The sequence below is a fragment of the Amblyomma americanum genome, chromosome 6 (assembly GCF_052857255.1).
Source record: "Amblyomma americanum isolate KBUSLIRL-KWMA chromosome 6, ASM5285725v1, whole genome shotgun sequence".
Classification (NCBI taxonomy): Eukaryota; Metazoa; Arthropoda; class Arachnida; order Ixodida; family Ixodidae; genus Amblyomma; species Amblyomma americanum.
In genome coordinates, this window is record NC_135502.1 from 29,273,881 (window position 1) to 29,300,251 (window position 26,371).

General features: G+C 46.7%; 1 protein-coding gene and 1 pseudogene across 4 annotated transcripts; both read right to left on the reverse strand.

Moving 5' to 3' along the window:
- Nucleotides 1-2,548: 2,548 nt before the first annotated feature.
- Nucleotides 2,549-3,689, reverse strand: LOC144095177 (isatin hydrolase-like; annotated as a pseudogene). The gene is made up of 2 exons (XR_013306710.1): nucleotides 3,441-3,689; nucleotides 2,549-2,975 (listed from the first exon to the last, which is right to left on the reverse strand). The product of XR_013306710.1 is annotated as an isatin hydrolase-like (transcript).
- Nucleotides 3,690-13,502: 9,813 nt separating this feature from the next.
- LOC144136526 (isatin hydrolase-like) lies at nucleotides 13,503-26,107 on the reverse strand. 3 transcript variants are annotated; one of them, XM_077668907.1, is made up of 4 exons: nucleotides 26,064-26,107; nucleotides 23,380-23,583; nucleotides 20,609-20,873; nucleotides 13,503-19,333 (listed from the first exon to the last, which is right to left on the reverse strand). In XM_077668907.1, the coding sequence occupies exons 2-4, from the start codon at nucleotides 23,580-23,582 to the stop codon at nucleotides 18,992-18,994; spliced, it is 810 nt and encodes a 269-aa protein (XP_077525033.1). In that variant the 5' UTR covers nucleotide 23,583; nucleotides 26,064-26,107; the 3' UTR covers nucleotides 13,503-18,991. The 3 variants fall into 3 exon arrangements, with proteins under 3 accessions (XP_077525033.1, XP_077525030.1, XP_077525032.1); XM_077668904.1 differs by lacking the exon at nucleotides 26,064-26,107 and adding an exon at nucleotides 24,954-25,073; XM_077668906.1 differs by lacking the exon at nucleotides 26,064-26,107 and adding an exon at nucleotides 24,898-24,945.
- Nucleotides 26,108-26,371: the final 264 nt, after the last annotated feature.

A 26,371-nucleotide genomic window follows, 5' to 3' on the forward strand; every position in this document is an offset into this window, starting at 1 on the left:
GCCGAACACACTTTAGAATTTACAGTGTCCTCCTATTTTTTTATATGGCCGTTCGTATTCTAGGGCCCATCGCATCGTCAATCCCATAAATGTGATAGTAGAGTTTTATACTCTATTTGAACGCATGTCGAAGCACCCTCATGGTTGCTCTGATGAACTCTGCTATGGTGCCTAAAGGGGTAAAAACAAGCAAGTTAAATACATAGAAACTAGTGTACAAAGAAAACTGCTCACCTAGTCTTGCTTTCTTTAGCTTGTTATTATGTGGCCAGCGTGCGCTGCACTTTTCACTTTCACTTTATTATCTGTAATTACAAAGCAAAAATGTCAGAGCACTAGGCACACTAAGGTCTGAGAATAACAGTGAGAAGGAACCCTCGATTATTAGTTACAAAGCGAAAACAGCATATGCACTTGCGTTCATTAGCACTGCGTAACCGTCTCTTGTCCTGTCGTCTCTGCCTCCTGACGCAGCGGTACACCGAACTGGACGCCACTGACCCTAGCAACGCCTCTGATTATGAGCCACTATAACGTTGGTTAGAGTGCCGTTAGTGGTAGGATTTGCAGCCCTACCAGGACTACGAACATGGTGCGCGGAAAGGCCGCGGATGAGATACACAATGACAGAGTGACGCAGTGGCAGGGCCAAAATCCATAAGTATTGTCGAAGTAGGCAATAGCGGCACTCGCACGTTATGAAGATTCCGCACCACTCCGTCCGTCTGGCACTTTTATTGGTCGATAAGTCAATGCCGAAGTTCTCTCTCTTTTTAAAATTTTGTTGAGGAACTGAAGTTCGCTAGTTATACGAATCAACCGCGAGGTTTCACTCGGAGCCTATTATATCGACTGCGCCAACAACCGACGCCGCGGGCAAAGTAGAAAATCGCTTACAGCGCCATCGGTGCAAAATGCGAGCTTTTGTCACATCTCCAGAAAGCAAAAGCAACATTAAAAAATTGACTGCGGTTTAGCTCTGGTTAAACGTGGAGCGACGCGATAGCTACAGCTGGCCGAGTGGAACTCGCTCAGTCGAATTGCAAAGTCGGCATTTCGCCGTTCCGTTTGGCTGGGCGCTCCTTCTTCATCTTCGTCCCTGGACGTGGATTCACTCTCTCCTCTCCCACTCTCCACTCCCGCCACCCCACTCGGTTTCGCCGGCAAGCCGAGCCGCCGGCAGCTGCTCCGCACCACGTGGCCAACCACGTGACCACGCGGCGCCGCCACGCTTAAGGCTTGAAATGCTCGCGTAATGTAGCTATCGCTACAAAAAAAAAAAAACAGCTCACGAAAGATTCACGAAGGAAGCAGATCAAATGACGAGGATACAAGAAGAACGACACGACACGAGCGCTTTGACGAAACTAAACAAGCGCTCATTCACTGATCCATTCATTCATTGAGGGACACAGACTGCAGAAAGCCACCTCTTTAAAAAACGTGCGAGAAAAAAGGAAAACCGCACGAAAAAACACCAGGCGGCAAACGGTATACAACCAGTAAGGAATGCAGAGTAACGGGGGATGATATACGATATCAAGACATCACGCACAATATCAAGAAAGAGAAGCCCAGAGAAAAAATTATTCCACATGCGGCCTAGATATGTAAGTGACTTCGCAGTCAGCGCAATAAATGGTTGCCTAAATTAAGGTCTTCCCTTCCATGTTATGTGAAAGGCCTCGATTGTTTATCTCTGTGTTGCTAAAATGACAGTTTATTCCATAGCAGTTTGCTCAGAAAGCGGCCTACAATCCTTACGATCGCGCAAATGGTCTACAAGATTGATGACTTTGGCCGTCAGAGCGCTGTGACTTTCACACAGAAAGGACAAAAAGAAAAATATGACGTTGCCGTAAAAACAGCGGCTTTCGCATAACCTGCGAAACGTGGCTAAGGACTATGATCCACAGGTCATATTTTCTTCATCAAATAAGCTCTCCAAAGTTTGTAGTCCACTGAGCAGACAGGTGACCAACTGACAAATAAGAAGGGAAAAAAAATCAAAGCTTCTATACGTGCCACACATGCAGGGTCATTTTATGCACAAGGGGTGTCTTGTACGAACTTCCAGTTTCATGTGGGGATGCCTACGTAGGTTAAATCGGCCGCTGCATGAACGTGCGACTCACGGAATACGAAAAATCAGTCAGAATCCAAGTCACCGCATCCGAATGACCGTTCACGCGACTGAAAAACTGCTGGCCTCTTTTTGAACAAATAGCTACTTCAGCTACGCACAGGGATCAACTTCTACCTGAAATTATTGAGGTCTTTGACGTAACAAGCACGCGAAAATCTTTTGTAAACCGTCAGTTGTGCTCTCTGGGAAGGCACTGACGTATCTAGACAGCACGTGGAATGACTTTCCTTCTGGGTTTCCCTTCTTTGAGCATGCGCACTATGCTTCATTTATATCGTATGTTATGTCCCGTTACTCTGAATTCCATACCGGCTGTTTCTTCTGCCTGGTGTGTTCTTTTTTGTTTGCCTTTTTTGCGAGGTGGGATTACACTTTCAGGATTCTTCTAATAAAGGTCTTGCCCATATCCTTTGCGCTACTTCCATCATGAATACTATCCGACTAGCCCAGCTTTCTTCCTTACCTAGGAAGGCCAGGGAGGATAGCGTTAGTGTCCTCTGCCGTAAAAGTGGTCTTCCGGCAGGTACACAAATACACGCACAGGTGCCCCACTGGCCCCGATAATCTTCATTGGGGCTACTGTACCGTACGCTTCGCTGGCCGCCACTCTGCCCAGTGTGCGCAGGTTTTCCAAGTTGTAGACCCCGTGGCGGGCGTTGATGCGGGGTACCGGGAAAGGGTCGGCCACGTCCAAGGAAGCGGTGTCGATGCCCATGCCGCTCAGGCGTCGGCCACGTGCCAGAAACTGAGCGGCCTCCACGCTTACGGACGGGAAGTGACGAGCTCCTTCGGCGTCCAGGCCGAAGTAGGCGGTGACGTTGTCGATGAACTGCGCGTGAAAAAGGTTTGGTTTTCGAGCACGAAGTGGCGAGTAAAAGGGTTAACTCGAGTGACCGATGGCCAGAGCGACGGAAAAAGAGGACAGAAGAGAATTCTTTGCAAGCGATGACTTTTTGCTGAACCGTCTGCAATGCGGAGGGTAGGGAAAGGCCTGCCACTTTCATTGTGCGCGTTCTCGTCAACCGCAGCGCCGCAAGTTGCTGCTACTTCAGTCCGGTGATCGGTCACAGCGGCTAATTCTTTTTGCTCCTAACAGCACATGCATAAATTTCAAAGGCTGGTACATCCAAAAGCACGAAGCTCATTTGGGCAGAACACCCCATGAGGCGGCATACGCCCTTAGTAATGTGTGTGCTCACCCCTTTCACCCCTTTTCATTTTATATGGGCGTTTCCTAAATTATTTTCTACTGTAGCACTCAATTACAATGGCTGCTCATACACACGGGTATTACCTTATCCCATCCGGTGTGCGCCATCAGAACGCTCCGATCCGGCAGAACGCCGTGCTTGGCCTCCCACAGGAGGACGTCACGGACGGTCAGCTGACAGCTTGAGTTAAGGGCGCACTGCTGCGTGATGTCCACCCGGGCTACGGGCACCAAGGCCAGCCACTAGACGGGTATCTCGGCCACGTCCCAGCCGTCTTTGTAAAAGTGCAGTGGAGCGTCCAGATGTGTCCCTCCGTGGGTGAGAGTCGCCATCGTGTCCACCTGATACCTGCACGAACGTTGCGCCAGAAACTAGTTCAACAGCATGGACGGCTGGTCGAGTGCTTGAATTTTCCTTTCTAAAGACTGCAGAGCAAACGTGGACGCAGGCGCAAATGACAGCACAACACATTTCGTCTAATGGACTCTGTCCTGCTCGTTCCTTATTCCTTATTCCCGTGTCGAGGCTTGAGCTTAAATTTCAAGAATTAAAAGCCATCGGGACTGTTACTGTACAGCCACGCCATTTTCAGCACCAGACGATCTTCGTCAGAGGCACACAGAAGACTGCGCTTGCGGCTAGAGAATTCGTCGCGGTGTGCGCTGGGGCCAGCGTAATACTTCCGGTAGCGTAAAAAGCAGCACAAAGCGATAACAGCCGTCAGCACTTTTCGGAATTCTGGAGCAGCGAAAGCACCGCTGCAGCTGCACCCTGTGACGCAGCAACACTACCTGCTTTTCGCAGGGCGCGATCTGCGTGCTCCGGGAAAGAAATGTTAGCGTGAGTAGCGCACCAGAAGTTATAGCTCTGTTTCTAGATAGTCGGAAGCATATTAAAGTAAAAACAACAAATATCCGGCCTCGACGCACTCGCTCTCCTTGCCAAATCTGAGTGAGTATACATGGCAACGCTAAGACAGTGAACACGTGTTTACGCAAGGCATGTCTACTGGACAGCTTTCTAGAAAGTAAGATTTTGATCGTAGCGCTGATGCATATTTTATCAGTCTTTTTGGCTAGCTGCCTCCACAAGATAAAAGAAGGCTGTTCTTCACAAGAGTCATGAAAAATACAGCATGCAGTTAGGCTAGTTGGTTTCGAGCAATTGAAGACATTTCGTATCACTGCGTTAGATCCGAGGAGAAAAGGAGAAGCTGCAGTAGTAATACGGCTAGAGTAGATCGTTGGTTTCGTCTTGCGTTTGTCCTGCGTTATAAAATAACAGCAGAGACCCTTGATATAGGAATGCGTGTGTGCACCCTTTCCGCGTGCAAGGGCAAAGCGGCGCCGAGGTCGAGCACTACCGAGGCAAGGCAAGTTCGGCGCCACCCACTGTGCGCAGCAACGAGGGTGCACCAGCACGCGGGTGAGAAGCACGGCGTAGGCCAGAGGGGGAGGGAAAGTGCCCTGCCACATGCTTTGCGCAGCACTCCTAACCCAATACCAGCTAGACTTTCAAGGCCGCAGTGCTCACCGCGACGACTCGAGGTGACTGCAGGTGCGCGCAAGGCCCTTGAAGGTCGAAGCGCTCCCGCTGATATCGTGATGCCCGTTATTGCCTGGAGGAGGCCACGGCAGGCGGAGGCACGGTTGACAGGTTTTACAGTGGGAAGCGAGTTAATAAAAAAAGCGGGCTACCGCGAACGCAGCGTTCCGCAAATTCATCCGCGCCCGAGCCATACGGTGACCTTGAATTCGAAAATTTGTGTCCTCTTTCCCTTCTGGCGCACTTGCCGGCGAAACACACACGTCAACAAGGTAACGTCACGGAGCGAGCACTACGTCCTTGAAAGGCTAGTCGGTGATCATGTGAATGAAGCGCCTGGCACTGCCATAAGGGATGCGCATAGGGGCCGCCGACACTGGTGTTCCCTTCGAGAAGATGCACAGTGTCTACAGCGCCCAGCTGGTGAACGACGGTCCGGTCGTGTGGGACATCTACTTCGATAAACCAGTGCTCGTGATCACGATACATCCGACGGCACAGAGTGATTTCGCTTCTCTAGCCACAGCCCGTCCTCGGCGATTTCGAACGGAACGAATTCCAACACAACAGCAATGCGCATGCGCGCATTAATTTGTATTTATTCGCAGCAGCGATGAAAGCTATCGCGGAGTTTCACGCATTTACGCTGGATGCAAAATTTGTCAGTTCTCTCTAAGCTCGCCCTAAGCTAGCGCTGAAAAATGCCTTCAAATGCAAGTTACGTAAGCTACAATCGCGTGATTCGTGTTTGAATGTAGTTTTTAGCGCGCTAGTTATGTTACGCAAAACAACGGCGGGACTGACCAGGTTTCTGGGTCACCTGACACGGCAGTTGTGTTGCGGAAAAAAGTGCTCGCCGTGATCCCAATAGACCGTCTTGTTGTCGTACGGGTAGCTGATGTCCACAATTCCGTTGACGCGTGGCTCGCAATCAGCGTGGTGACTCGGAGTGGTTAACGCGGTGGCGTCGAGGACAACCGCGAAGAGTAGATATGATACCGACATGCAATAAGCAAAAACTGAAAAATTTTTAGTTCCAAAAGCTTCGCTATGCAAAAACAGATTGAGCGACATCGTAGCGAAAGGCTCCCAACTTTTAACATTCCAGGTTCAAAGTCTCGCGCCAAACGGGTGAGCCAGTGATTTCGCGCGCAGCTGCAGTACGTCGTGAGCAAAGCTTACTGCTTACGTGGTCCTGTGCGCATCGGACATTTGAAAACACGAACCGTGTCAGTTTTCAGGTGCAATAAGGCCAATTAAGCGGTAATAACAGCATGTTTTTTCTTGATAAACTTGTAATTGAGACGCGAGCCTTCCAAGCGTCATTTTTCTGTAATCATTACTAGCCTTAGATCTCTGTCGGCTCACAAAGTAAAAATTTTTATGCCGAGCCTAGACCCATGAAAACTTTTGTCACTAAGTATGCCTATGCTGCTCAATGTCGATGCACGAGTTTTTGTTATTGTTATTGTTGCTGTAATTGTAGTAGTAGTAGTAGTGGTAGTAGTAGTAGCAGCAGCAGCAGCAGCAGCAGCAACAGTAGTAGTAGTAGTAGTAGTAGTAGTAGTAGTAGTAGTAGTAGTAGTAGTAGTAGTAGTAGTAGTAGTATCAGTAGCAGTAGCAGCAGTAGCAGCAGTAGCAGCAGTAGCAGCAGTAGCAGCAGTAGTAGTAGTAGCAGTAGTAGTAGTAGTAGCAGTAGTAGTAGTAGTAGTAGTAGTATGCCGGGTCTAACGTTGCAAAGCTCGCAAAACAGAGACACCGCAGTAGACGGTTCCGTATTAATTCTAACGAAGGGTTCTTTATTGTGCACTGACATCGCACAGAAGAATGGCGCATTCTACATTTCTCCTCCATCGAAATGCGGCCGCCGCGGACCGGACGATACCGCACGCAGCGGCGCCATTTTTCAATGTGCGATGCGAGCAACCCAACTGAACGAGCTTTCAATAGCCTATTTTTGACAATCGATATTACAAGCCACATTGCCTATTAAGGAAATTTTAAAACTTGGCTTACCTTCGACGTTGACGGTTTTCAATTTCTCAATATAATCTTGCCCTTTAACATCAGAAATAACAAGTCGATTAGCTAGTTTTAGTTAATCAATAGTTTACTATTGAGATCTGTTACGGACATAATGTCCGCCTTGCTGTACAATCTAGCCGCCCAGACCAAACCTACGTATCTGTCACAGCTTTTAAAATAAAAATCTGTAAACGCTAAAAAAATCACCCGGAATACATCTCATCTGTGTCGAATAAACAGCTGGTAGTGTGCGCATGTGCTGTTCTCTTTCTTGCGCTGTCGTCGTTAAACCGACCTTATCCACTTCCTAATCCTTTTGCGCCATTGTTAGTAAACGCTCTTTCAACACCAGTATTTAATTACCTAAGGTGCCCACCTGTTACCGACCAATTTCTTCAGGCGTTCTTCATATAATATTCTAATTTGTCCTTCCTGGGCTTCAAACGATGCCCAGCATATGTCCCCCTGACCTGCATCATTTGTTACTTTGCCATGTAAGCAGTGCTAAGCTGCTAACAGCTATCTGATTTATTTCTAGGCCCGACTGAACATCTGCCCATAGGCATATAAGTGAATGCCCAAAAGTAAGCACTGCCACCATAATTCTTTTCCAAATGTCTGCCGGTACTTCATACCTGTTGCGCCCCTATAATCCTCTATGCTTCGTTATCGCGGCATCTCTTCGCCCTTCACTCGTGTAGTCTTTTCGTGATTTTCTCTGTACATCTGATCTTCGTTAATCCATGCTTCACGTTACTTGAATTTTGCCATCCTGGATATATCATGCCCTTGTAAACACCTGACCAGTAGAATCGTTGAATAACGTCATGCCTCACTTAAATGAGCTGAAAGTTAAGCCTAGACCGCCTTCTTCACCTCCACGAGTCTCAAATTTTCCTGGCTATTGGCTAACAGTACAACACCGTGAACCGCTGCTCTAAGACCGATCAGCCTGCTTTGTACGAGACACTATAACCTAGATTCCTTTATTGTAACCTCCTTTCTATATTACATATTTCTATACCGTAATTTTTATGATAAACAGCGGCGATAACGTATAGCCCTGCCTTAACCCTTTGTGTACCTCAACTGTTGTCGCACTGCTTATCCCTTCCCATGCAATTTCAACTTCATTATCTCGGTATATTTTATTCATCAATTCTGTTATCTCATGACCGATACTTTCACCTCTGAGTGTGCTCCACAGGAACTCCCTGCTTACGTCGTCGTACGCACCGCTTATGTCCTGGAAGGCTGAATACGGATGCCTGTCTACGGCCCTAGCTATTTCTTATATTAGGTAAGCACAAACATGCCATCATCTAAGAAAATCTACTGCTTCTGAACCCGTTCTGAAGTCTTTCAAGTACCCTATTACTTTCTATCTGTGTCTGAATTTTTAATTTAACTGCTTGCATTGCCTACCTTTATGTAATTGAAGTTATCCCAATCGGTCTGAAGGATTTCATTTTGGCACTATCTACGCGTTCCCTTTGCAGATCGAATTCATTCCGTGCAAATTGGCCTCTCGCGGATTCCATAAGACAAGCATGCAGCAGGCGGGATCAACAGCGTACAAGGTTTTCACAAGTGCAGGTACCACGGGGGACCGAAAACTAAGGGCACGTTTACATTGCTCTCTTTACACACAGTGCCATTGAGCGGCGGGGCACGAAGGCGGTGGTATAGCGCAGCCATAGCGGAGGACAGCCTCCCCGGATGCATTCATGGCGGCCTGAACACTTTCGAACAGAGCTGTACTTGTACACGTCTCCGACAATATGCGAGCATCAATTACTGGCTTTGCACTAGCTGCACTACGGTGAACTAGAAGCGGGGGTAGTGGAAAAGGTGGGAGGTGCGGCATGAAGCAACAAGTGCCTACGGCCGGCAGGGGCACTGGCTTAGAGTTAATGGCGCTGGTGTGCTATTTTTGAGAGCGCAATATATAATTCTCAACTTACTGCACATTCTTCAGTAGCGTCTTCCTGAGAAATCAAACGCTGATCGACCTTCGTGCACTGAGGAGATGTCCCAGATCATGACTTACATTGCCGTTTCTAAGCCGCAAATGAGAGAACGGGCTCGAAGATTAGCGATATCCGAAGCAGACGTAGCGATGGTGGCGGTATAGCGGAGCAACTGTATTGCGCAGCGTTGGCTGTTCGTCTGCTCGGGAGTATCCCACCAGCTCCTTAACTCTGGTGGTGAATTCCAACCGCAGGCCCTGAGCAGTCTGCACGCTCTGTGACAGAGAGCCTGAATCCGGCGGAGAGCGCGTGACCTGAAATTGCGATTGGAGTACACTATCTCTGGCCAGAGAATGTAGATGGCGCTCGCGAACTGGTGGAGGAAGTACCCGTCATTCCTTGCGCTTGCCCGCGCTTTTCGCGCGATTCACTTTTGAGTCCATAGCGGCGGGCGAAGCTGATCGTCTGCTACGGAGCGCGGAGAGGAGCCGGCGTGGCAGACGCGACAACCCGCCGGAAATGGAGGGCGCCGCTAGCGCCGCTGAAAAAGAGCGTCACGCAAACTTCCGATCGACTCCGCCGATTTCGGCGGAGCAGTCCCGACTGCTCCACGGAGCAATCTCGGCTCGGCAACCGCTCCCTGTCTACGATTGGAAGACGCGATCCGTGGCTTAGATCTGCGTTTGTAATACAGTTGCTCCGAAAAGAGCAGAAAACGTTGCTCCCGAAGTGCTTTAACTCTGCGTTGGGAAGTCACCATAGGTCAACGCCATTATCGGCAGTTGACATTTCCGGCTGCACGCCGCCTATATAGCTCCCGCTTTTTCTAGCACCCCTACTTCTACTTCACCGTAATTTCCCCAAGGAGAGGCCTTGCCCGAACAACATTCTGGGAAAAAAGTGCAGAAGTCGCGTGTTTTTTTTTTTCCTCATTGGAGAGGCCATCTTCTTCGGGCAGCTTATAAACGGCGTCGTAGCTGCTATTTATAGACCGGGCGGCAGCAGCGCGTAGCGGCGTAGAATAACAGGCGCCGCCCAGTCGTGTGTTCACTAACTTTTTCGTTTTCTGTTTATGGTCTGCTGAAAAGGCATTGTTCATACTTATATAGCAGGGTAAAACTTAAAAAAAAAAAGAATTGGTAACAATGTGCCATGACCCAGCGGGTCCTGTATTATTCCGCTGACCAACCGCAACAGTAAATGAAATCAGAAATCGGCTTTTAATGTTCGTGCAGACTTTTGTTGTATCCGACTATAGCTGCCGCTTTTATGCATGGTGTACATTTGCAGCGTGTTGGAAAATCGAGGAGCGCGAGTGCAACGTGCTTATTAAGTCACGGATGTAGAAAAATAATTTCTCCGAATGGTTGCACGCTATCGTGGCATCACGGACCAAGTCATTGGGGTTTGTGCATCAATTTGCTGAAGACAGCTCAGGTACACTGTAAGGATACTACCGAGTGTTGCCGTGTTTTGGTACGGTATGTCAGATTTAGCTCCCCGATGTGACACAGCCTATGAGGGACTCCATAGTGGAGGCCTGATACCGTGCGCTGATACCGCACAGAACATACGCGCTTTCGCATTTCACCTACATCGCAATGTGACCACCGCAGTCGGAGTTCAATCCCACACGAATGAGATCAGCAGTCGAACGCCACAGCCATGGACTGAGCCATCGTGATTGGTGCTGTCAAGTTTTCTGGCGGTCGGTACTTTTAAATTTTTGCTTTTAGTACATCGCAGAAAACTATTCACCAATCTTGATAAAAGGTGTTTGTAGAGATAACTTGCAAAACCTGAGACGCGCAAGCCCGCGACTATCGCACGAACTATGCAGTAAAGGACACAGGCGAACAGGAGCACGCTCAATCGAGTATAATAGTACGTAACTGATGTCTACCTTTATGCACTCGCTGTAGTTTTTGCTTGCTTCCTGTTTACCTGTGATACGTTTTCGGTTTGGTTTATAGTTTATGGGGGCTTAACGTCCCAAAGCGAATCAGGCTATGAGAGACGCCGTAGTGAAGGGCTCCGGAAATTTCGACCGCCTGGGGTTCTTTAACGTGCACTGACATCGCACAGTACACGGGCCTCTAGAATTTAACCTCCACCGAAATTCGACCGCCGCGGCCGGGATCGAACCCGCGTCTTTCGGGTCAGCAGCCGAGGGCCAAAACGTTTCACTGAGCCACCGCGGCGGCTTGATACGTTCTCGACTCAAGACGTGTTGTCTATCGGACGCGTGCTACGATCAATTTAAACCCAAGGTATATACAGTCGTACTGCAATGCAGGTGAATGAATTTTTATACCATGCTTTTACAATTCTACCACACAGCAAAGTTGTGGCTTGTCGGTAATGCTAATGCTACATTAGAAACTGGAGCATGCTAAAAATAATTGAGCGCTCATGGCAAAACCCATTTGCCTTTGGTAGAGGCTAATCAGCTCGTGCGTCAATATCTAGAAAGCCCTCAAAAGGACACTTGCCGCACTGCACTTGTCTCGCACAGAGATTTCATTCGCAACAAGGTTCCACACAGGCTGAGCCCCAGCTCCAGGTCTCAGAGCCCTTCAATCTGACTGCTCTGAATTCCTCTTTTCCGCCTATGATCTCATAGAATTGCCTAAACATCATTGGATGTGGCAAGCATGCGTCAAATACTTTTATGGCGAAAGTTTAAACACGTAGGCAATGAAAACTGGGTGTGGAGGAAAAGCTTTCAGCACAGGCGTATTATGTTAGGTGCCCGCTGTACTGTGTGTTTGGTGCAGTCGCTGGAGGCGCTGCTCATCTGCAGCACTAAGGCTGTCTAACAATGCTGCCTGTTTTTTTAGCAAAATATTGCGTGTTCTTAGTGTTCTGGTAAGCATTTTTTTTAATTCAAGATCTTAGTTTTTAGGTTGTCTATCTGACTTTTGTTACCAAACTGTCTTGCCACACGACCTCATAAAAATGCTCTCTTATGGGTGCCAGCCTCATGGGTAGAACCAATAATGCAATAGCCTTTGTTCTCATTCAAAGCAGTTCGCAGAAATTACTTTGAACCTGCCAATTTCTATATTAAGTAATTTCAAACCCCAAATTGTGGACACATTCCTAGCTCAGGTTGCCAGTTCATTTCTTAGAAAAAAGAAAACGAACTGGTTTGCGTGACACGAAAATGCATCCAATGCGCAGATATTAAAATGTATTATTAACATTAATTTCTGCGAAATTAAATAATCAAATCATCATTGACTATTTAGTATTTTGCCAGCATGCTGAGCCCACACTCACACCCACATGCAGTGCATCTGTAGTATCTGCTGACCGTTGCTTTAGCGAGGTTTTAGAAGCTTTTACTGAAGTTGAAGGTCGCAGCTTCTGTGGAAACAGTTCAGAATTCTGTCACTGGTTAAGCAAGGTTCAATCAATCTTGTTCGTCATAGAATTTGGTTTCAGTTTTAGGGCTACGTTCCTTCATTTGCTATACTGGCATCTAGCACCATTTAATGTCAGCATGGTTGGGACGAATGTTTCTCCAAAATAACGCAGACCTGCAAGGATTCTAGCAGTACGTAAACAGATGAGATGTTTATTATGCATGCCAGTCTATTAAAAATGATCTGTACGACGAAATAGAGCACATTCTTTTTAACGCCAGGCTGCAAAGATCATGTCAAAAATATGGCAAACAATGTGGTAAATTACTCTGCAGAAAGCCACATCTAAATTTTGGTATAAAAGTGGAAACATCAAAACAAGCGCATAAGATGATCAATATGTAGGGGTAAATTCAACATAGCTCGCTGCACATGCATGTAGGCTTGCACATGCCTGTGCCAGGAGCAACAGCTAAGAAATACACGTTGAATGTGACCCTCAATCAAGTTAGTTTGAATCTCAACTTTATTGGATTGCAACTTATGTGGCCAAGGTAGTAAGGATGTATTGAGAACCCCCTTTGCAAAATCTAACAAACATGGGTAATTCTAGAAGCTTACATGCAATGCCATCTGTTTAGTTCCAGAGCAATTGCGGTTGCGCTTTCAAAGCTTGGCTGGTTGCTACTTCCATTTAAAATATTGCACTTTTACTTTGATTCTACAACTCTGCCTAATACAACAAACAATAGTTATAATGCGTAGGCAATAAATGCTAGTTTATAAATTCTAAACACATCGACGGAATGAGTAATTTTATTCACAAATGAAAGGACACGCTAGCCTCATACGATGGTTCGCGAGACTTGCACCCTAACACACGACAGCTCCGCAGTGCAACAGTCGCAAGCTCCCGCGCTTGCATTGCGTGCATTCACCTCATTTGCTTCCAACAAGAAGTGTCAAGACACGACCGGCTCATCTCCCCCGAACGGGTTTCGCACGGCGAGGGGTCAGTGCTGGCATTTCTCGCGTGTGCTTAATTGCCCGTTCCCTCATCTGGCGAAAGTAATCTTCTAGCCCTGCGATAAACGCGAGGCTGCGATATACAGGATATATATATATATATATATATATATATATATATATATATATATATATATATATATATATATATATATATATATATATATATATATATATATATATATATATATATATATATATATATATATATATATATATATACACCGACATGTTCAGCCAAATACGGCCTCAAAGGAGCCCCAAAGTGGCAATGGGGTCAGCATTCCCTGATGAGCCGCAGCATGAAATGAAGGCGAAGGTTCATCTCCGCACTTATCACAGCTGCAATAAGCGCCTTTGCCGGATGTTACTGAATTGCCACCAAGGCCGGCCTTATTTCGTTCGAAAGGGGACGACGCGGAGCGGCACAATAGGGAAAAGCTTTCCCCTGGCCTGGTGCCCGGCTTAACTGGGGTGAAATGCTCGGGAAAAGGGTCTTTGACACCACCTTGTGTAGAAGAAAAACCCCTTCCGTCATCGCGCTCTTTGGCCGCAGATTCCCTTGCGGCATAAAAACGCATCATCATAATCAGAAACCTAGCGTTAGGCCCGTTTCACACGCTGCGACTGGACCGAAAATATCCGGTGTAGTCGGTTAGGCCGCAATGCGATTTTCGGTCAGTGCTTTCATATGCAACACCGAGACAACGAATTCGGTCTGAGGGACAGGCAAGGTTTCTTGATATTTGCATAGGCAACCCATTACTAAACGCGACAGAAATGTCACACGGAATGAGTTGATTTTATGACCAGCGTATTTTTAGATGCAAGGCAATATTTCGCATGTTTTGATAAGAATAAACAGTTTTGCTTCCACCGCGGCAACAGCTCCCACGTGACCCCACGTCGCACGCCGTCTCGGCGCTCCCCAATGGTCAGTCGCAGAGCGAACACACCGACGCTGCGACTGAATTCCAAACGGACGGAACTCGATCGCAAGCCGTCTGCGACTAGACCGACGGCCCTCCCCAGTCGCAGACCGACAGAATTCGCAGTGTCGCAGGCGAAAATCGCATGCATGTGAAACGGGCCTCAGTCGTCCTGGCGCCTCTTAGGCCGGCTTCTTCGTTCGCTTTGAAATGCGCGCGCAATAGTGCAGGCCAGTGGTACGAGCCAAGCTAGAAAGAAAAGTAAACAATAAACGGTGTGTAAAATTTTGAGGAGCAAGCCCAGACGAGAGGGCGCCGACCTCTTTTTTGGCTTCACAATATGTGAACATTCATAGCGCAACAAACACGCGGGGACGGAGAAGTGAAACAACAGTACACGAGCTCTAACTTAATAAAACTCGATTTGGCGTGGACAGGGTGTTTTTCAGCGAAAACATCTTGAAAAAAAGGAAACCGTCAGATGCGTTAACGCCACAATCGAAAAGCTGAATGTAAGAAACTGAAAAAAAAAAACAGAAGGAAAAACACAAAAGAGAACAATAATAATGTTTCAAGTGTTCGCAATCCTCTCCACATCGAAGTATGTCATTTTTTTTTCAGCTATATGAAAAGAACGCTGGCGAATTTTTCCATTCCAGCCTTTGTTATTCAAGAAGCCTCTATAACATCTCTTGTCTTTTGATCCGTGCTGTTGTTTGGCACAATGCACAGTCTGGGAAACACGGTTTGCAATGGTGGAGCGACAATGATGCCATAAATTACTGGAAACCCTGTCTCCAAATCTGTCGTGCTCGCTTAGGCGCTCGTTTCATCTATATATGAACTGTTTGCCCCATTTTCTCACTGCCACAAGAAAATAGCATCTGATGCTATATATCACTATGGCACAGGACATGAACGGGACACGATGCTGTGTCGATCAAAGCTTCTGCTCATGGACATCAGGGTACGAGGCTTTGCATTTGAGGGGCAATTTCTTTAGCACAGACAGGACCAATTTTACCTCCACCTCATGGTCGACCTTCTTGAGTGAATGAGAGAGTTTGTGGAAATACGCCGCAACACTACTTTTATGAACCCCCCCCCCCCCCCCTTATATAGTTCATATATCCTTGTCTTTCTGATTTTTTTGGTCACTGCTGTGCACGACTTTCATGAAAGCCAATACAATGTCGGTAAGCTGCTGACCAGGAGGCTGTTAACCTGCTTCTCAATTGACAAGCCGGTCAGCCGCAAATAAAGTCCTTTGTAGAAGTTAGCGGTCATGTACTGTTGTTTTCAGTGCGCTAACACTATAGGGCTTCCACTCCACCGATAAGCCTCTGTCAGCCTGCCTTGTCCCTTCGCGACCTGTAAGAGCTGGGTGCCAACCGCCTGGGCGGCAGGTGGGCCACCTGGGTCACGTGACATTGTAGCGTCATCACAACCTGCCCACCAGATTGTGGGCAAACTGCCCACCGTGGGAGTTAAATGACAGCTGGCAGCTAAAATAACAAATGGACGGATTGTATGGCGAATGAGCATGTGTAGAGGCAATGATCTAGGTTTGCGTAAGGTTAAAGGCAGTTAGCACAGGGAAGTGAAACAACCGACTGTACTGGGCCGTAGTGACACGAATCGGCGAGGAGAAGCCGTCTAAGCACTTTTGGAAACAAATGCCGAGGCAGAAAACCAAACTACAAGAGGTTGCCGCTCAGGAGGCGTAAAACCAAAGGGCGTGATTGGCGCTAGTTTCATATCGAGCGCAATAGGAAATGGGTGCACAACGTGGAAGCCCTCACTTGCCACCAGTAACAAGGAAGAAGAAACGGCAAACGCACCAAATACGGTATTGGCGTGCCCACGCACCGAAAAAGCGCGAAAGGCTCGTGAAGTGCAAAGAAAGGGACAAATCGTCAATCACTGAGAGAAAAATCAATCCCGTCTTGACCTTCCCGCAAAACGGTACCGTTTAATACTCTTTGAACGCATGTGAAAATATTATCAGTCTTTCCCGTAAACTGTGATATCGTGTCTAAATAAGGGATATCAGACAAAGTAAAGAAAAAAACGCACAAAGAAAAGTGCTCGCCTATCTTGCTCCATTTAGCCTATTGTTATGTTCCAGGCGTGCATTGCGCTGTTTAATTTCACTTTATCATAATCAGTATCCGTGCAACACAAACGTGCAAAAACTATACGTACTAAGGTCTGATAATAAAGTGACATGGAACACTAGATTAATTGTTACAAAGCGAAAATAGCATACACAGTTGCGTTCATTAGCATTGCGCAACCGTCTCTAGGGCTGTTCCTGCCTCCCGACGCGCCCGACACAGCACCGGATGCCACTTACCCTAACTAGAGTCACTAAACAAAACTTTTATTTATTTATTTTATTTAGTGACTCTAACTCTAACGACGCATCTGATAACGAGCCACCATAACGTTGGTGCAAGTGCAGTCAGTGGAAGTGCTCTGCAGGTGCCCCAGGACCAGGGAACACGGCGCGAGAAGAGGCTGTGGTTGAGGTACTACGATGGCTGAGCGGCGCGGTGGCGAGACAAAGATCCATATGTATTTGTATTATCAGGGCATGCACCTCATACCCAAATGCTGCACTCTCAACAAAAAGCAGTGAAAAAGAGTAAGCTGTCCCTCTTATGAAAGAGAGTATGCTAGAGAACAGCTTACTCCCTTCTTACTCCCATATAAGCGTATTCATGTTTAGAGTTTGGGGCGGAACATTCTGAAGAGTGCGCATCTTTGGCACTAGCGCTTTCATTGGTCAGCGAGTCAATGAGGGAGCTCATTTTTCTTTTTTTCCATTTTGTTGAGGAATGGAAGTTCGCAAGCCATATAAGTCAACCGGGAGGTTTCACTCACAGCATATTACACTGACGACGCCGAAAATCTACGCCTGCAAATTGAGAACTTTGTAATGTCTCCCAAAAGCAAGTGCAACGCAGAAAAAAAAAAAACTTAACGACAGAACTACGAGGACAGAAAGGGAGGATTTATGATGGAAGTAGCTCAAAGGACGTGGACACAAGAAGGATGGCACAACAGGAGCACATTCTCACAACTAAATCCTTATTAGAAGTGCACGCAGTATTTAAGCCCATCTCGTAATAAAAAAATCCACAGGAAGAAAAGCAAACAACAGGAAAAACACCGGGAAAAAGATACAAACAATAAGGAACACACAGGAACGGGACACAGGATACGATATCAAGGAACCATGGTACACACTGTCGAAGACGGGAGACCCTGAAAGGAGAGAACTAATTCCGCGTGCTGCCTAGATATGACAAAATGTATGGTGGGGCAGCCAGAAAAAGAATGTAAACCAAAATGCCCCTGCCTGTGCCACTAAGTATAACAGGCTGCCTAGATATGACAGTTCCTTCGCAGTCAGCGCAATTGGTGGTTCAGTAAAACAAGATTTTCTCTTCTTTGTTATGTCAAAGCACTCAATAATTTTCAATGCGAGTTGACCCGTGGGTAGCTAAATGGCTGTTTGTTCAAAAAGAGGCCTGCCAACGTTAAAGGCACGGCAAAAGCCAGCCAGGCGTGATGACTTCGACCTTTACAGGACAAAAAAGAAAAAAAAAGATGGTATTGTTGCCATACGAACACCGGCGTTCGTATAACGAGGGACACGGCTAAGCGCTAGTATGTACAAATCATATTTGCTGCACCGAAAAAGCTCCCCAAAGTTTGTCTAGTGAGCAGAAGGGTAACAATTCGGGAGCGAAAAACTGAAAACGATCTGATAGCTGTCACACATCCCGGCACGTTTCATGCAAAAACGACGTCTTGTGCGAAGTGCCGGTTCTGCGTGCGGAGAACTACGTAGGTCAGACAGGGCGTTGCGTGAGCGTGCGCTGCTCAAGAAACACGAAAAATCGCTGTTAGGATCAAAGTCTTCGCACAAATGGTTGAACAACTGTCGCAACTGTCTAGATTGTAAGCCCCCTTCAGAACAAACAGCCATTTTAGCAACACACAGAAATCAACACCCACTCAAAAATGTCGAGGCCATTGACATAAGAATTAAAAAACCTTGTTTTAGTAATCTGTCGATTGCGCTCGGCGGCTGCGTTTTTATGGAGGAAAAACGCTAAGGCGCCCGTGTGCTGTGCGATATCAGTGCACGTTAAAGATCCCCAGGTGGTTGAAATTATTCCGGAGCCCTCCACTACGGCACCTCTTCTTCCTTTCTTCTTTCCCTCCCTCCTTTACCCCTTCCTTGACGGCGCGGTTCAGGTGCCCAACGATATATGAGACAGATACTGCGCCATTTTCTTTCCCCAAAAACCAATTATTATTATTATTATTATTATTATTATTATTATTATTATTATTATTATTATTATTATTATTATTATTATTATTATTATTATTATTATTATTATTATTATTATTGCGCTCTCTGCGAAGGGACTGACATATCTAGGCAGCACGTGGAATTATTTTCCTTCTGGGTTTACCTCATTTGATAGTGTGCAGGATGCTTCCTTGATATCTCATGTCCAGTAACTGTATTCCTTACTCGGGTTTTTTCCGGTGTTTTTTCGTGTTGTTTTGTTTTGTTTTATTTTTGCGAGGTGTGTTTGTGCGGTGTTGTTTTAATAAAGATCTACTTGCCAGAAAGCGCTCGTGTTGCGTCATCCTTCTTGTGTCATCGTCTTTTGAGCTACTTACATCCTGTATCCAATCCAACAAGCCCAGCTTTCCAGCTTACGAAGGAAGGGCTGGGAGGATATTATTAGCGTGCTCTGCCGTTACAGTGGTCTTCCGGCAGGTACACAAATACACGCACAGGTGCCCCACTGGCACCGGCGATCTTCATTGGGGCCACTGTAGCGTACGCTCCGCTGGCCGGCACTCTGCCCAGTGTGCGCAGGTTTTCCAAGTTGTAGACATTGTGCAGGGCGTTGATGCGGTGTACCGGGAACGGGTCGACCACGTCCAAGGACGCGGTGTCGATGCCCATGCCGCTCAGGCGTCGGTCACGTGCTAGAAACTGAGCGGCCTCCACGCTTACGGACGGGAAGTGACGAGCTCCTTGGGCGTCCAGGCCGAAGTAGGCAGTTATGTTGTCGATGAACTGCGCGTGAGAAAGGTTTGGTTGTCACGCGCGTAACAATCTTCGGGTACAGCGCATCTTAAGAATGAGCGAACACACATTTCATTCACCACTTCGTCAATTTTCTGCGAAGAGGTGACACAACAATAAAATGCAGCATGACTCTAGTATGAATAAATCGATAAGAACTTACTCCGTAATCTCAACTCGTCACCTCGCAAATATATGTGGTAAACTACACAACACGCTGGAGGTATGTTGTCACACAAACTTGAGTCACAGTTCTCTTTGGGACAGTTGTTTAGGCACACTTGTAAACTGAAGCGCTGAAGCGCTGCTTTTCAAGCATTAGAATCCTTGATGGTGTGAATAAGAAACGGAGACATGTGCTATTCTGCATTGACCCGGAGAAGCAGATTTGGCTGGTCTTTAGAGCCAGATGGGCGGCTGAAGGCAGTGGGGTCCTGGGCTAGGGGCCACCCCGGTTGACCTCTTTGATTTTTGTCATAATGTTTGCAATAAATCATGGCACATGAAGGTCCTAAGATTGTGATTATGAAGCATGATAAATATTCAGTGACGTCGAGGCAGTACACCTGAGATTCTTGCCCGGAACTAAAGCCCCGTAAGTTGCTTCTGTGGCGGTAACAGTGTTGACGAAAGCAAAGGAAAAACACTTCAATCATCTAGACTAATGCAGATAAAAAAAACGCAATAAAAGAACCGCCTGTCGTGCCGTACATGCGTCAAATCTAACACAGCTTGAAGAAAACACGTATCAAAAAGGAGTCCCTGAAATGGTGTTCTCAGTCGCAGTTAGAACTACTGAGAATACCATTCTGCCAACTCAGCTGAGCCATGGAGCAGAGAGAAGTACACAGTGAAGTGAAGAGAGTGTAATCCGTATAGACAAGTTTACAGAGCACAGAAGACATCCAAGTTCTCCTGTGTTCAGTGCGTGCAGTAAGAAATTTAGAAATTCTTTGAGCTATTAATTACGCGTACAGCTTGCAGCTAAACGTATGCTCTACCTTTTCACGCCATACAGACGGGTTGCATCGCTGTGAGAAAACGCTTATACATCATTTATTTTGTACAGCTGTTGTGTCTCGTAATACATTTGCTGCTATTTGTGCGAAGCTCAGTCGGGAGGATCCCATACGTGGCAGAGGCCACGACCGCAACATTGGTAGTGATTCGCCCTCCCCTCCCCTCTTCTTTATTTACACCGGCGTTTGCGAATATTTTCTACTGTAGCACTCAATGATAATGGCTGCTAATACAAGCGGATCCTACCTTGTCCCATCCGGTGTGCACCATCAGAACGCACCGATCCGGCAGAACGCCGTGCTTGGCCTCCCATTGGAGGAGGTCACGGACGGTCAGCTGACAGCTTGCGTTCAGGGCGCACCGCTGCGTGATGTCCACCCGGGCTACGGGCACCAAAGCCAGCCTCTCGGCGGGGATCTCGGCCACGTCCCAGCCGTTCTCGTCAAAGTGCAGCGGGGCGTCCAGGTGCGTCCCTCCGTGGGTGGCAGTCTCGATCGTGTCTACCTGGTACCTGCGCGAGCGGTGCGCGAGAAGCTGCTGTTAAACAGCACGGACAACTGGTCGAGTGCGCGGATTTTCTTTCCTAAATGCTAGCGCAGGCGTGGACGCAGGCCCAAAATGAAAGCGTAGCACTTTTCTTCTGTGGACACTGTCCTGCACGTTTCTTCGTTTTTCTTATTCCCGTGCCGAGGCTTGCGCAGCATTCTTCAAGAATGGCGGAGCATCAGGTCTGTTACAGTGCAGCAGCGCCATCCTCAGCGCCAGAAAACTTCCAAGTGCGGTCCTTGTCAGAGGCACTCATAAGACAGCGCCTGCGACTGAAACAATCGTCGCGGCATGCGCTGGGACTGTGAAACTTCCGGCAGTGGAAAGCGGCAGAAAGTGCGATGACAGCCGTGAGCACTTTCCAGACCTTCCGAGGAGCGAAACTTCCGCAGCAGCTGCACCCGTGACACAGCGACGCCGCCTGTTCTACACAGTAACGTATACAGCTCGTTCGGTTGAAAAGCCGTTGCCGTGACCTAGGATTGACGCCTTCGAAACATGGCCGAAATATTCCGAGAAGTTTGAAGAAAAAAATTCGTTGGCATTGAGCATTAAACCCGCGCCCTCTGCGTGCCAGGCGGGCACGCAACGCATGTGCCACAAAGGGTTTTTTTTTTTATTGCATGGAAGTACAGACACCCTGACAGGTTTCAAGCCCGACTTAGCCAGGTCGCATCCCGCAACCCGTCGTAAACAAACTCATAAGCATCCTGGTCTCAAAGTTTTCCGCAGATCAAAATGCCGGGAGTCTCACACATGTGTCGAGTAAAGGCACACAGACAGGAGGTCGATCCTGCGCAGCATATACACTCCGCACCATAGCACTCTGCTCTCTGAACAGACTTCGATGAACGTGGTGGCTCTGCATGGCGATCTGTCATGCGGCTCTTCCACAGGCTATACAGTTCCATGAGCACTAAAAAATCACACGGAACCAGAGCCTTTCATTGTAGGCAAAAATCTTATACTACAGGGCGTAATCTCAATGTCCTTTTTGACAGACCGTTGAAGAATGTCCCAAAGAAACACGGCATCACGACAAAACAAAAAGCAATGATCAATAGGGTCCGGCTGCGGACACAGGCGACAGTTCACTGACCATGGCACAAAAGCCACTTCTGCACGAAGGCACGTTCTGGCAGGTAAGGTTGACGTGTGAAGTTTAAAAAAGAAAGCCTTTGCGGCGAATTGAACACACGTCCGTTGCACCCGCTTTAATAGACTGTTGCCTAGAAAGGAGAGGTAAGGCTACCAATACATCGGTACAGGAAACGACGTCTCAACCAGAACTTTTGTCATCTGTCCCCTGGAGAGTCTGTATAATTATTCTAAGAAAAACCGTACAGTGAGAAAATGGAATGTGTCGGCTACTTCTTCAAGAAAACCCCATAAAAGGCCCCGCACTCCTATGACCAGTTGGGGCAAATCAAAGAGGAAAATGAGCACTAAATAATCCGTTAAACACAGATAGGAGGAAGGGATGGCTTACTGTTTTAAAAAAGAAAACTCTTGAAACCAGCTGATCTCCAGTGCGCCTTCCTCGCTTATTCATTCTTACACAGAACGCTGCACAGAGAAGAAGGAGGGCTTAAATTTTTTTTAAAGCTATTTGTTCATTTTGAGAGCTGCTTTGTCTATGGATTCTATTAATAGCATGACAGGCCTCGTGATATATGCAAGCCAAGACGAGAACTGCGGTTGATGTTAGAAAAGATTTTGTAAAATAACAGCTTCACAATTTCAGCTCCAAATTCCGTTACCCAGTAGTACTTTGAGGGCTTGTCTTAAACTCAGCAGTGTCGGCAGATATCAGCTGTATAGAGAAATAACTATAATGTTAAAACTGCTGAAAGTGAGAGTGGCCGTGAAGGGTGGTCCATGGGGTGAGGAAGAGAAGGGAGGGCCAGCAGATTTTACAAATTGAGTATGAGGGTTATGAAGAGCCAAAAGGATTTAATGGCGCGGGTGAGGGAGGAGAAGCAAAATTGAGGAAATTAGCCCACCCCTGCCTAAAATTGCACCGGCGGTTGTAAACAGGACTTGCCGACAGTGGCGTTTCCTTCAAGGAGACGCACTGCTTCTATCTCGCGCAGCTGGTGAACGTCGATTCGGTCCTGTGCGCCATATACTTCGACACACTGGTGCGAGGAATAACGAACACTTTGCGACAGAAAGTGATCCCGCTGTTTCACGTCATCGATCATTTCAAAAGGGTTGAACTCTAACGCCAAGGCAGTGCGCATGCGCACATTATTTGGCTGCACCAGCATGGACAGCTGTCACTAAGTTTCGCACATTACGCAGCACGACGCAAACATTGCCTGTTCTCCCTAGTGCGGTCCTACTTTGCGTATAGTACTAAAAAATGTCTTTAAATGCGAGTTACGGAAGTAAAGATAGCGCGGCTTGTACTTGAATGCAGTTTTTAAATGCACTCTAGTTGTGATACACGAAATAACGGTGGGACTGACCGGGTTTCTGGGTCACTTGACACGATAGTGACGTTGAGAACGAAGTGGTCGCTTTGGTCCCAGTACACAGTCTTGTTGTCGTACGGGTAGCTCAGGTCCACAATTCCGTTGGCGCGTGGCTCGCATTTACCGGGGCGATTCGGAGTGTCACACGCAGTAGCGTCGAGGACAGCCGCGAAGAGCACCCAGCGAAAAGCAGACATGCTGTCGGCGTGCAGTAAACAAAATAAAAAATCTGTTCCTCCCAAAACAGTTATATGCAAACGCAGTATGAGAGAGATCACGGTGGAAGACTCCCAATTCCTTTGGGATTCATCGTTGGGCATTGAGGCAAACTGGCCAGTCAGCAATTTCGAAAGTAAGAGCAGTACACCTCGAGAGTTTTTGCGCACAGGTGAAAAAAAAATCTAACTCCTTTAAATATCCATCTCGTTCCAATGCACATCAAACATTTGAAAACACGAAAAGTGTCAGTTGTACTGAAGCAGTGTGGTCCATAAGTCATATATTTATGTTTTACCTTCATAAAATTGGTAACTGAAACGCAAAGCTTCCAAGCGCGTCATTTCCATAACAAAAGCATTTCTGAACGGGAAAGAGTTTATGAACGCAATTTTTTTCATGTATTGTAAGGCTTCACTATAACAATCGATAGATCCGCAGATCTCCCGTGGGCAGGCTTGCATTTTTTTTCTATTAACGTTTATTGCTATCCTAAAAAGCGTTCGCCACTGGTTTTCTGTGACAGACTTAAAGAAAGCAACTTTAAAAGAAAGATTTTGCTGCACATCGGAAGAATGAAGCATTACCTTCAATACTTCTGCAACAGTACCTTACAAAATTCCAATATCCAAAATTTTTGTCCTAGAATGTTGGGCAAGAATCGTTATTATACCTTCACATCTCTGTCGGTTCACAAGGACAAATTTTTATGACGAGTCTACAACCATGGGAACTGGCGCCACCGTTAACTCATCTGCCCACCCCAGCACAGAAACGTTACGGTAATGTTACATTTTTGTTATGGTCAAATGTTATTTCAATGTGCTTAATGTCCTTTTTTTTTTTGCTTATATACCCATTACTAAAGGATATGTATGAGTGATAGTGGCGAACGGGTAATAACCAAAGTTTTCTGATAAAATAGTTGGGCTGTGCACGCAATCTATGATGAGTACTATCTAAGAGATGTGGTTGCAAAGTACTGCTAGTTTAAAAACATCTTTACTGTAAAAACAGTGGAAGAGGTTCTGGAAATCAGTGTTCGAAATATATTTGTATTGTTTTTTATAGTTATGACTCTAACATTAAAATAACTTTTCGAAGACTATATTAATACAATGTTTGTTTAGAGCGTAAAAATAGCGTTTTCTATATAACACATAATTCATTTGTTAATTTTTATCGTTATGTAACATTACAATGGAACATGTAACATTACTGCAACTTACACAACATTTTTATAACACTATCCTAATGTTCGGTGCTACCTGGGCACCCTATAAAACCGCCACTCACCACCCAACTTTACAACTTCACAGTCTGGAAGCGCCGAACAACAACAAGCCACCTACCTGAGCCCTGCACCCGCTAAAAGCCCAAGCAGCAGCGGAACGAAAACAAGGTAGCGGAATCGAATTCAAAGCTGCAGTGGGAAAGCAAGCTTGTGTCTGCACGCGTAGCTATGCTTGTCGCCTCGCAGTCAACAAAAAAAAATATTCCGAGATAGCAATAAAATAGCAACGCACTGAACACGAACATCGCGTTCAACGACGAGCGCATATACACACGTGCGTCATCGCAATAAAAATATATATATACAACCCGCTGCTCGTGTTGGAGGACATCAAACGAGAAGGCTCCATAGAAACATGTTCGTTTCAATTTAAGTTAGCCTCAGCGGCTTTGGTGTTATGCTGCACGAGGCTTAGGTCGAGAGACCGCTACCTCATTTCGATGGAAAGGAAATGTGACAAACGCGCCCATGTGCTGTGCGATGACTGCAGGTTAAATAATCCCGGTTGGTTGAAATTATTCCGGAACTTTCCGCGACGACATCTCTCATAACACCAATGTGCAGTTTAGGCACGTTAAGTCAAACACACCACCGAAAAAAAAAAAACCATTAGCCTGCCTGTCACCACACATTTATTTGCAGGTATAAGGCGAGGAGACTTTTTTGTCACTTTGTGGAGCGTAATTTAACTTTCTGCTGGTCTAGACGGCTCTGAGGGCAGACAATGATTAAGAACAACGGCCGTGATTTACTTTCTGATAAATATACACGTTTTCCCTGATGCAGAAATGTTGAGGGCGTCCTCAAACGTGCGAGTAATACAAAAAGTAAATAAAAGGGGGTTATCGATTACCTCTACAGGTATTTAACTATGCTTGCATTGAGACTTAAATCTAAAAGGGAAGAATTTGATCGTGTGTCTAGATTTGTATTACAAGAAGACAGCAGTTGCATTGAGAGTCTTCAATGGCACAGGTATACAGGTATATACATGTTTATGTCGCCACTGCTTCGCCCCTGGGGAAGATAAAAACTGCAAGAGTATTTTTATACCCTTTGCCACTCTTCGCTCCCAACTAAACATGCGTGAATGATTGAAAGCGCCTTATTTGTGTTGTCAGTGCACCGCTGACATTATGAATAAAAAATAACATAAAGCGGCGCTTACCTTCGTCGATGGACGCCGATTTTAAAAGAGCAGCTCACCTTCAATCCGCGCCAGCTGTGCCCGTCTGCCACGCACGTTAAAAACATCTGCCGCATGGCATCTTCCGGGAGTATATTCGGCACGTGTTCAACCGAGCGGAAGGCAATGGGCTAACAGGAAAATGCTGCATATACGACTCATTTTGCGAGCAACTCTGTTCCGTTTGTGCGGATACCGGAGAGAGAAAACAGTCGCAGTATTGGTTTGGTTTTTGTCGGGTTTAACGTACCAAAGCGGCTCAGGCTATGAGGGACGCCGTAGTCAAGGTC